Source organism: Brassica rapa, chromosome A05, assembly GCF_000309985.2.
Source record: "Brassica rapa cultivar Chiifu-401-42 chromosome A05, CAAS_Brap_v3.01, whole genome shotgun sequence".
Lineage (NCBI taxonomy): Eukaryota > Viridiplantae > Streptophyta > Magnoliopsida > Brassicales > Brassicaceae > Brassica > Brassica rapa.
The window spans coordinates 10,469,596-10,482,509 of record NC_024799.2 but is presented as its reverse complement, the minus strand read 5'-3'; the positions used below and the strand labels follow the sequence as shown (position 1 = coordinate 10,482,509).

Genomic DNA, 12,914 nt, shown 5'->3' with positions numbered 1-12,914 from the left:
TTAATAGATTATGGGCCACCCAATATGCACGTTATTCAAAGCAAGAGAATTGCCGTATTATATTTTTTATGTACGTAAATAATGTTAGGGGAACTCTTGAATTTTCATGTAGTAAAACCAAATCAATGTTCATGTTATTTTAAGCATGCAAGAGAATTGTCTTATTATATTTTTATTAAGAATTATGTTAGGGAAACTCGCGTTGGTAGCTTAAGTGCAATTTGGGGAAGATGAGACAACTAAGAATGCAAGGAGTGTCAGTAAGAACGTTGCTGATTTCTATATGTTAGGATTTGACTGTAAGGAAGCTTCGGACACGTACATAATGTCATTCCCGGCCATGTGCACGATTTACCAACTAAAGTAAGCTAATACTGCGTGTGCAAGACACTCATGAAACAACCTGTACATCATATGATCCTTCAAAATTCCATCATTTATTATAACTAGCATGTAAACATATGTTTACGTTTTTTTCACACATTGACAAGAGTAACAAATATAATAATGTAAATATGTAATCTAAAATAAGAATATCAGATTCTCCTTTCAGAATGATTTTCGATGGATTAATAGGGGATCTACACAGCATATATTAATATAGAACAAGACATTAAAAAACAACACAAAATATATTTAAAAAAAATCAGTCGTTTTAATACTTTGATCTTCTGAATATATATGTGAATCCAAACTGTTTATTGTTTGATCTTGTCTGAATTCGGACAAATGTTTTCAGTTTCCTTTTTACCAAATCTGAAGATGAAATCTTTATACTTATCCCACAAGTTAGAACAAAAACTAATTACATCATCAACCAATCAATCGTACTTTTCTCTCCATGAATAAACAAGAAAGAAAACCCAAGAGATCCCCAAAGCTATGTCTCCAAGAGCTTGTTTAGGCCATTCATAAGCAAGATCTTCGATTCTCCACTCGAACAAAACCCTCCACGAAGCCATTAACACGTAAAGAATCACAGACCCTCCAGCGAAGAAGCTATGAAACTCTCTGTCTTTCACGAAAGACACCATGAACAGTACAAACCCAATGGCAAAGAGAAGCAAACCAGAGAACGACTGAGAAATCTGAATGAGAAGCTCATCATGTGGCGTTGAACCCTTTAGTTTGCTAGCAATCTCACTTCCTGGTCCAAAGATGGACGCTTTCTCTGTGTAGAACATCATCAGGGTTCCACTCGTTAGAGCTATTACAGAATGGAGTATACAAAATACACGAAAGAGAGATGGGTTCATCGAAGTTGCTGTAGTCATGATGAAAAAGAAAGAGAGTTTGTGGGTTTTATCAGATGGAGTAAACGATGATTGTGAGTTAAAAAGGAAAAATGGAAAGCTTTTGTTCACAGGATCTTGCTGGTTTAGGAAATGAATGAAGGAGGAAGGTATGGACTTGGCTTTTGGGAAGAGAGATGATCTGATTTTGGGATTTGGACTTTTGACAGATTACATGATTTTTCATTTCTTTAATTAGTATATATACTTTTTATATAGAAAGGGTTTTATAATAAGGTTCTTGGTTTGATGTGGGTCACGCTATGAACAATTTTATTTTCTCTCTTCTAGGAAGGGCAGGTAGACAATTTTAAATCCCACGTCCCAACTAATTCTTCATTATATGATTAAATTAAATTCTAAAATCAATACTATTATTTTGAGAATTGAATTTGATCACTTGTCATGTTTTTAGAATTTTAGATAATGTTTTTTTATTTTTCATGTTCTCAATAATTTTAACCGATGAGTCATTAATTTTAATTTATCAAGTTATTTGAACTTAATTAAATAAGTATATTAAAAAGAGAAATTGTCAAAAATGACTCAAAATTTGATTTTGAATGCAAAAGTGTATCCAAAATTCAATCAAATGCAAAAGTAAACCAAAAATCTAATGAAATTACAACAACCTCCTTATGATCAAACATAAAACAAGTATTGAGTTTTGCTATTATAACCCTTCGCATGAGTAGATCTTTATAATAATTTAAAATTTTAATAAAAAATATTTTGATGGGAAAAAATTGAAATCATGTAATAATAAATATTTCTAAATGATGTAAATTTAGTTTCACTAAAATTGAATTATTTTCAACATAGATGAGTGAATGTAGATTAATTCATGATAGTCATTGGTTTAGGTTTTGGTAACATATCCCCTATATATTAAAAGAGAAAAATTGTGAGTTAATGCTTTCACACTATATATTGAACACGTGTCAGCCTCACATCGATTTCAATTTGAGTATGATGACGTGTCGGCCTCACAATCATTTAAAAATTAATGCGTTCACATATTATTTTTTTAATTCAACCGCATAAATTTAATGTGTTGACACTAATTTTTTTTAATCCTCTTATTTTTAGTTCTTCAACTTTTAACCTTTGTATTAGTAAAATGAAGTTTTCTCCGTACAACTACTAAACAATATCATTTTGAAAGAAAGAAATTAAAAAATTATTGCGATTCACATCAACTAAAATGATTGAATGAGAATGTTTTTAGAAATTGAAAGTTTTGTATCTTGCCGAACTTAGTCATGGTTGAGGCTTCTGTATACGAAAACAATAAATAATTGTGATTGGTTATGACTTAAGGATATTGAGGTAAAAATACTACACACAAAGTCGGATCTTTAGTTAAGCAAATATTGTTTTTCTTTACGGAGTTTTCATATCAGATCAAAAATTAGAAATATAATTTGATTACAAGAAAAAATCAGAAATCAGAAAAGTTTTAAAAGAAAAGAAAATTTGTGAAATCGATTGAAAACATAATTCATGTGATGGGTGAAGATATCACATTATAAGAAAATACCAGTTATTAGTTTTAGACTACGTCAATTTGCAACATGCCCAAAAATATTGACATGACTCTCAACCATTTTATTGGTATTTTTAAAGTATAGTTCAATAATTATGTATGTTAAATAAACCGAGAATATTTGTTTTACATTTATTTTATTTTGCTTTATACTAGTAGAAGAAAGTAAGTATGGATAAAATATAAGAATCCCAAAAACCAAACTGAACTAGATTTGAAAGCAATACTAACCACAAACTAAAATTGATTAATTACTCAGATAGATCTAAAAATTTAATATCCAGATAACCAGACTTTAATCTGATCCACACTAAAATAACTTGGATACCAGAAATATCTAAATCACAATTATATATTTAAATATTTTAATTATTTTAAATTTATATCTGTTAGATATTCAAAAATATGAAAATATCTAAAATTATCAACATAGTCACAAGTAAATATCTAAAAATAACAGAAAGTGTTCAAAATACAAAAAATATTTATTTGTTCTCCATCCAAATATTTAAATTGAACTAATTTTTATGTAAATTTAAATATTTAGTCTTACATTATTACATTTTTTATGTTTTATATTATTTTACTTTAATATTAACTTTATTTTGATTTTTGTTAAAAATACCTAATTAAAATGGGTATCTGAACTCAAATCTGAATCGAACTGGCAATGATTCGAACCAAATCCAAACCAAAATTTGTAAATATCTGAATACGATTTAAATTTTTAACCCTAAAAATCTGAAATCCGAATAGATTAACTAAATCCGAACGAATATATGATGCTCATCCCCAGAAAAAAACTATACAACAAATCCTTTAGTACGACATACAATAAATAATCTAATAAACTATTTTACTCTCCGCATAGCACGGGTTACTACCTAATGTTATAGTATTGTTGGTATTTTTAGGGTTAGATTTCAAAATCTTATCTTTTTAAAAATTGTTTTTGACCTATATGTGTTTAGAAACTATCTAATAACTTGATTTAAACACTTTCTAAGTATCTTAAAAGTTTAAGGAAGTGTTTTTGCTAGTTATTCGATTATAGGATCCGAAGACTCACAAAAGACTTCCCAAGATGTCTTCTGGCATATCCCGCCTAAATTTTAGTAGAATTTATGGTTCCACCTAAATTTTAGAAGAATTTAGGTTTCCCGCCTAAATCGAAGTCTTCCAGTCTTCTAAGGAAAATATTCTCATGTATTAGATTTTAAAAGTAATTAATAAATTTTATAAAAAAATATTTTGAAAGAGAAAAAAATCAAAATCATGTATTAATAAGCATTTCTAAATGATGGAAATTTAGTTTTACTAAAATTCAATTATTTTAAAAATGTAGATTGAGTCATGATAGCCTTTGGTTTAGGTTTGGTAACATATGTTATATTATTGTTGGTATTTTTAGGGTTAGATTTTGAAACCTTATCTTTTAAAAAAAAAAATAGTTTGACATGTTTAGTGACTATCTAAAAACTTGATTTAAACACGTTTCATTTAAGTTTAAAGAAGTGTTTTTTGCCTAGTTATTTGATTATAGGGTCTGGAAGACTCTGAAAAGACTTTGGTTTAGGTTTAGTAACATATGTTATAGTATTATTTATATTTAGGGCTAGATTTTGGAATCTTAGCTTCAAAAATCTGACCTACATGTGTTTAATTTTATGTATATTAAACACTTTATAAGTTTATTTTAAGTTTAATGAATTGTTATTTACTATTTAGTTAGTTATTTGATTAGGTTGTGGTTTGGAAGACTTCCCAAGAAGACTTCCAGAAGACTTCACAAGAGAACTTCCCAAGAAGTCTTCTAGCATATTTCCACCTAAATTTTTATAGAATTTAAGTTTCCCGCCTAAATTTTAGTAGAATTAAAGTTTCTCGCCTAAAGCGAAGTCTTCCAGCAGTCTTCACATGTATTTTATTTTAGGGTATGAAAATTTTTTCCAAGAAGTCTTCTGTATCAAAAATATTTTATCTAATTAGAATTTTTTGTCTTCATTTATAAATAAAATTTACACATTCTCCTTTTTCTTCTCAAATGGCTTCAACAAAAATGCAATGTTTCTCACTCTAAAACTCTCCAACCTCTCTCTAATCTCTTTGAACATCAAAACACCAAACTCTTAATCCATTTCTCATTTCTTTTATGTCTTTTCACTAATTTATCTTGTTTTTACAGGTTTTTCATTACATGGTTCTCATCTTTCACTCCTTCAAAAGTAGATCTATAACTTTTGGATATGTATTATTGTGTGTTTTATATATTAAATTATAAAAAAACTATAGATTCAACCTAATGTGACTGTTTTGTTTATTGTTGAAGCATAAAATTATATTTTTAAAGTTTTTTCTGATTTGAAGCCATGTCAATGTTTTTGAATTTGCAGATTTTTCAGATCTGAGACAGACTTCGAAAGACTTCTTAGAAGACTCTCGGAAGACTTCTATGCAAGCCTATGCATTTTATGCTAGAACTTCTGCCCAAAGTGATACAAATTTTGGATATGTATTTTGTGTGTTTTATAAATGAGATTCTAAAAAGTTATAGATTCAACCTAAAGTGTCTGTTTTGTTTATTATTAAGCATAAAAACAATATTTTTGAAGTTTTATCTGAATTTTTCAGATCTGAGTTAGACGGTAGAAGACTTCCCAGAAGACTCTTAGAAGACTCTCGGAAGAATTCTTGAGATGCATTTTATGCTAGAAGACATTCCACGAAGTCTTCAGAAAGTCTTCCTAAGTTTTCTGCCCAAAGTGGTACAAATTTTGGATATGTATTTATGTATTAGATTCTAAAAAGTTATAGATTCAACCTAATGTGATTTTTTTTGTTTATTATTTAAGCATAAAAATTTATTTTTGAAGATTTCTCTGTCTTGAAGCCGTTTGAATGCTTTTGAATATGCATACATTTTTCAGATCTGAGTAGACTTTGAAAAACTTCTTAGAAGATTTTCGGAAGACTTCCCAAGAAGTCTTCTAATGTATTTTATGCTAGAAGATTTTCCACGAAGTATTCTGCCCAAATTGGTACAAATGAATGATGTCAAGTGGAGTTCAAGCTTATCTATATTAAGAAATGATATCTAGCTCCATGTGTAGTTTTGTTTATGGTCTGTTTTATTATTTGTATGTGTACTATTTTAGTTGTGAATTCTTTTATAAACTTGAAGAGATGTTAATCAAAAGAATTTGGTAAATATGTTCACGTTTTTCCAAAAGTACTTGACATTATTGAAGTTATTGATACAGCATACCAAGAAATTTTAAATCATTCTATCAACTCATAACAAAACACAACTACACAAAAACTTAGTCAAATTTACTAAAACTAAGAGAGAAGACTTCAAAGAGAGAAGACTTCACAAGAAAACTTAGTCAAATCCACAAAAGATCAAACTTGAATTTTAAGTGAAAGTTGAAATTTTAAATCTCATGTAGGTTAAAAATTATATCTTATGATCCAAAAATATACATTAAACACATGACTTGATATTCTTGAAGTTACTTAACACTATTGAAAGTTAAAAACATATCTTGAAGTTACTTTACACTTGAAAATCTAACGTAGAAGACTTTTCCAGAAAAATCTCTTCTCGGATTAGCTAGAAACATCAGCAAACATAAATATTTGAAATCTCATAATTATCACCAAATAAGTTATGAATTTCATCCACAAGGCCCAATATTTACTAATACACATGAATTAATAAGAAAATATTAAAAAGTCATTTTAATTGTAGAGAAAATGAAAGTTTAATAAACATTGGCGTAGAAGACTTCCTAAAAGGTCATCTATTTAGGTCATTTTTGCAATTGCAAATTTACGAAGAAAAACTTCTTAAGAAGTCTACTTTAAAGAAGACATTTTGAGAAGTTTTCTTTGGTAAATATTGGCTTAATTTTGAGTTTGAAAATTCTCTAAAATGCCAGAAAAGACTTCTCGACAAGTCTTTTTGGATAAACATGTTAGTTTTGCAATTGACCGAAGTCTTCTCCATGTCGTAAGAATTCTACCTTGGATACTTTTGCAATTGACTATATTCGACATTTTCAGAAATGATTTCTATAGAAGTCTTCCAAAGAAGTCTTCTCATTAATATTAAATCTTTTACTATTATTTTTCAATTGCAAAAGCAACCCACGCAGACTTCTTGCGATAGTGTGAAGACTTCGGAAAAACTTTTAGAATACTTCTATAGAAGTTTTCCCTGAGAAGTCTATAAAAAGTCAAATTTCCGACAAACTTCGGCCAGTTGCAAAACTAACATTTTTATCCGAGAAGACTTTTCGAGAAGTCTTCTCTGAGATTTTTTTGGTTTTTTTTTTCTTAAAAAGGAAAGTTAGAAGACTTCTAGGGAAATCTTCTTGATGGAGAACACATCTAGCAAAGTTTTCTGAAAGTCTTCCCAAAGTCTTCTGAAAGTCTTCGCGAACAGATCTGAGAAAAAAAAGATTTCATACTTTGAATCTATGAGATGGCTTGCTTATCTTCTCCAAGCACCTAGAACTTCACTACAAAAGCTACCAAGTCGTTAATGGCCACAGATTATGAGCTTCAATGTCTCTATGAACGTTACAAAGCTTGGAATCAAAATCTTGATTTTTTTGGATGAATTTGAAGAGAGAGTAAAAGAGATGTGATTTGTGTGCATAAGAAATGAGATATGAAGAGTAAAAATTGAAACTTTGGTGCTTCAAATTGGTTGTTCATGGTGGTTAGTGTATTGATGGTATTGGCAATATTGTAAATAATTGGTGAAGATGAGGATGATAAGGTAAAAGACTCATTTTCGAAAAAAAAGAAAAAAAAAAGTAATTGCATTTTCGTGAATAACTCGAACTTCTAAGGTGAATAAGGAAAAAGAAAGTTTCAAAAAAGCATAGCTTATTTTTATGTTTGAGTTGAAATTTTTGTCATATTTGATAAAAACCCAAATAAAAATTAGGATATAAATCTAAATATTTTGCTTGACCCAATTTTGAAAAGGTCTTTTTTTTCAAATATGACCTAAAATTACAAGTCAAACACAAAATTAAACCATACTTCTTTTGAAATTTTTTTTCCTATTAACCCTAGAAGTTCAAGTTATTCACGAAAATGTCATTATATTTTTTTTTCTTTTTTTTTGAAAGTGATTATTTTACCCTATCATCCTCATTTTCACCAAGTATTTACAATATTGCAATTACCATCAATACACTAACCATCATGAACAACCAATTTAAAGCTCTTAATAAACCAAAGTTTCTATTTTTACTCTTCATATCTCATTACTTATGCACAAAAAATCACATCTCTTTCACTCTTTCTTCAAATTTATCCAAAAAACCAAGATTTTGATTCTGAACTTTGTAAGGTTAATAGAGACATTGAAGCTCATGATTCGTGGTCATTAACGACTTGGTACCTTTTGTAGTGAAGTTCTGGTTGGAGAAGCTAAACAAGTAATCTAATCATTTTTTTTCTCAGATCTATTTGCGAAGACTTGTAGAAGACTTCGTAAATTGTGTTCTCCATCAAGAAGATTTCCTTAGAAGTCCTTTAACTTTCCTTTATTAAGAAAAAAACCCCAAAAATCCTAGAGAAGTTTTCTCGGATAAATAGGTTAGTTTTGCAATTAACCGAAGTTTGTCAGAAATTTGGCTTTTTATAGAAGATTTCTCGTGAAGTCTTCTCGAAAAAACTTCTATAGAAGTCTTCTGAAAGTCTTCTCAATGTCGCAAGAATTTTGTGTGGGTTACTTTTGCAATTGAAAAATAATAGTGAAACATTTAATATTAATGAGAAGACTTCTCTCAAATTTTATTTCGGATTTTGGTCAAATCTTTGGTACAGAAGACTTCTATAGTCTTCTCTGGAAAAGTCAAATATAGTCAATTGCAAAAGTATCCCATGTAGACTTCTTGTGATATTGAGAAGACTTCTCGGGAAATCTTCTATAAAAAGTCAAGTTTCTGACAAACTTCGGTCAATTACAAAATTAACATGTTATTCCAAGAAGACTTCTCAAGAAGTCTTTTCTGGCATTTTCGAAAAAAAATTAAATTCAAAATTAAGCCAATATTTACAAAGAAAAACTTCTCAAAATGTCTTTTGTAGAGTAGACTTCTTAAGAAATCTTATTTCAATACCTAAATAGAAGACTTCTTAAGAATGACATTATGAACAACAATGATCCTCCACAATCCCACTCTCTTGTATTGTTTGTGTAACTCAAAGTGTTCTTAAGTTATGAATGCGTTTCTTCGTCAACAAACATGTAGAAATGGACGTTCTTTCACCAGTTGTTGTTTATCGGTTCTTGAATTGTCATTTTTCCTGAAAAACAACAAAAGATAGAATTGATTTTTCTTGACTATCCAGATACTCTAAACAGTATATATATACATGTGTTTTTTTTTTTGAAAAGGCTATATATATAATATATGTCATATACGAAATATAGGTGAAGCAACAGCTGCATCATGCATGGAACTGGTCCATGTGATGAAACTTCAGCTTCAAAGATATCTCCCTAAAACCTTTAGCGTCAAACACGTACCAAAAGCAAATCAATGCACAAGAGAGTCAGATTGACGAAGATGACGCTTTGCATATAACAGAGAGAAGAAGCACAACAAAACAGAAAAGATGAAAAACAGGGCGCACAAAACACGTTTATCCAGTTCACACATGTTTGACTAAGGTCGCTAAGTCTAGCCAGGATAACATGTTATCCTTCCCATAAGCTTGTAGACTTCCTCTCCACGCTTATTCTTGATAATGTTATGCTTCCATCTTCACTACTATATATATCCAACAGTCCAACACAGGAAGGATATTCCATATCGATGTCAAAACCGGTTTGATGGCCCGGTTTTGTTCCTATTTAAATTTAACTTTGTTGCCAAGACAAATACAACAATTGCAAGGTTCAGCAGGAGCAGCATGGCGGCCTAAGCACCAGCAACATAAGAAGGAGACAGATCTTTTCCTTCTCTTTAGAATTTCAAGTGAGCATCGTGAAAGAAGAAGAAGAAGAAGAAGAAGAAGAAGAAGAAGAAGAAGAAGAAGAAGAAGAAGAAGAAAAAACACCCACAAAAGCTTAAGGCTTGGGTTTCTGCAATGAGCCATAACTCTCGATAAAAAAGTCAGTCAACCTAAGAACACATGAGCAAAATCAAGATTTGATTCCATATACATTACAGTTATACGTTGAGATGGTTTAAGCGTATTGAAATTATTGTTAAAATTTAAAACCTTGTCCCAAGTACCGTCTCTGAGGGGAAGCATTAGAAGCTTGGGCTTCCGGCCCTAGTTTAGTTAAGTATTAAATCGGCCGATAAAATACCAAAGTTTCAAGTAGGCTAGTGGTTAGTTTAGCTCTTTTGTGTGAGCGAGGTAATGGGTTCTATTCCTCTTTTACCCATTTCCTTTAAAGCTTTTTTTTTTTATAAAAAATACCTTTGATAAATAGGCCTTGATTTCTTTTTTTTGCTTCCAGCCTTTGGATTGGACCGATACTGCTTGTCCCAATGCGTTTTTATTATACATTCATCTTGTTTTACTTATCTTCTATCTTATATCTACGTTTCAAAAAATAAAACTAAAACACAAACATAATAAATCATATCTAAAAGTTAAATATAGTGTTAGTACCATGGTATCATTCACATGGTTGATGTATGAATTGATTTTATGTTCTACATATAACTAGCTTAGCCGTCCTCAGAGAGACAAATGGGCCCAAATGTTGTATTGTCTAAAATGTTGATTATTGTGTTTCTAAATTCTTATAAATATTATTTTATCGATATCAAACAAATCATTTTGCCATAAAACTGAAGTTTTTGGTTCAAATAGATATCATTAAAGTGTTAGTCCTAGTTTGTAATGCCAGTAATGAGAATAGAAATACATATAATTGTATGAAATAAGATTTTTGTTTGATTGCGTGTAAACTAGTACTAGTTGACCATCCATTGCAATTATTGTTTTTATTTTAGTAATACCAAAATTAGATTACAGAATTGTTTTTTGAAGCCAAACTCATCAGTGCAAGGATTATGGAGATAAACAAGAATATTTTAGTTTATTAATGAAACTGGAAGCGAATACGAAAACACTAACGTCTTTCGTCCCAAGACGACGACTTGGCTTTTACTTATTTTCCACAGAACTTTCAACACCCTCGTCAGTCGTCATACTTGCTTGTAATTTTTTTGGGTGTAAATACTTGCTTGTAATTGAGTAACTTAAAGTAAATCGAGTAAATATATCACTTGGTTGTAATTTCAAATAATATATTTGCTCGTATTTTAGTCTACTCAATTATACACTACATATTAATAGAGAAACATTAAGAAAATTATGACATGTAATTTTTAATAATTACAAAAGAACCTCGTTGAGTTGTCATTTAATTAAGATGTCAATTAATTTTATGTGGCAGCTAAAAAATCGATTGAAAAAAATATTAGTCAAAAATCTAATTACTAAGAAACATTATATTAACCCAAAATATAAGAAACATGTATTTTTTTCCTTAAATAGAAGGTATGGAGTTATCTAATATGATTAACATATATATCATAATTAATAATTATGAATAATAAATATTTGATAACAATTTTTGCATCATTTCTCATTTTTGTTTAATTTTATATTATTAAAAGAAATCAAACAATATATCACATTAACCATATAATAATAAAAATTAGATTTTTTATATGTTATATTTTCAATTTTCAAAAATGATTTTAAATTATAAAAAATGTTAGAAATCCCTTTGATTTATATATATATATATATATATGTGTGTGTGTGTGTGTGTGTGTATATCGTTTAAATTAAACTATATACCATTTAAAAATACATAAATATTTTAATTTTGAAATTTGCATCAAAAAATACTACATCACAAATTTTGAGATTAATGGTTTAAATTTTTTGTTACATCAGATATACAAATGTTAATAAAACCATATGAATAGGAAATCTCAATAATAAATATTTCTATAAAATATGCTATATATTTATGTCAATATTTTTGAAATATAATTATATACCATATAAAATAAATAAAATAATTATTTTGATTTATTTACCATAAATATATTGTAAATAAACAAGAGGTATTGTTTTGATTTATGTGATTATTGTAATCTCCTATATATTAATTGAGAAACAACTGATTACTGTAGCAAGTGTAAGATTTTATTAATTAATATTGTTCAAAAATCTTACAAGAGATCGATACAACTAATATTTATTAAGAAGTTATTGAAATTACCTAGCAAGGACATGAATTGCACAACAAATTTTATTTCCTAACCCTAACCCCTTTTCTATTCGTCACAATACCGACAAAAAAATATTTGGAAACGTCGATTGACAATCTGAAATGGTAATGTTTTTTAAGTTCAGCACATTGTTATTCTTAAACATGTCGAGAACAATTTTTAATGATTAACTAAATGAGCCATGTACATAGTAAAATGTGCTGTGGTTTAAAAATTGTTACATATCCAAAATCAATATGAATCATAATCATTTATGTTTAAAATTTTGTCACAATAAAAATATAGGGTTAGGCAAAAAATCTGAATCCGGAAAACCGAACCAAGGCCGATCCAAAGAATCGTACCGAACTTTAACCAAATTTGGTTAGATATCCAAATGGGTTCAAAGTTTTGGTATCTAGAGAACCAAAACCAAACCCGATCCACACCGAAATATTTTAGGTATCTGAATATATCATAACAAGATTTATATACTTAAATATATCAATTATTTTTAAATTTAATATTTAAAAGAATATACAAATATATAAGACGTTTTTAAGTTGTCCAAAATACTTGAAAATATATACAAATAGTTATAAATCAATACTATTAAAAGGGAAGAAGTTTTAATAAATCTACTTAAAAAGGTAGTTTGAACCATTTCCTTGACTAACAATATTTTTGATCTTACCATAATATTTAATTAACAATAAGTAACCAAATATTTCTCTAACAAACATTTAATAATACATTTATTTATTAGACCACATTATTTTGTACAAGAACAAAGTTATACGACAT

The 12,914-nt window shown here is 28.7% G+C and overlaps 1 protein-coding gene across 1 annotated transcript; it reads right to left on the bottom strand.

The window, feature by feature from the left end:
* Window positions 1-7: 7 nt before the first annotated feature.
* LOC103868463 lies at window positions 8-11,467 on the bottom strand. The gene has a single exon (XM_033291009.1). It carries the CDS (start codon window positions 1,272-1,274, stop codon window positions 822-824), a length of 453 nt encoding a protein of 150 aa, XP_033146900.1. The 5' UTR covers window positions 1,275-11,467; the 3' UTR covers window positions 8-821.
* Between the last annotated feature and the right edge of the window lie 1,447 nt (window positions 11,468-12,914).

Excerpts from the sequence above, each read along its gene's own strand:
- LOC103868463 (XM_033291009.1), bottom strand. The coding sequence starts at position 1,274 with ATGACTACAGCAACTTCGATGAACCCATCTCTCTTTCGTGTATTTTGT.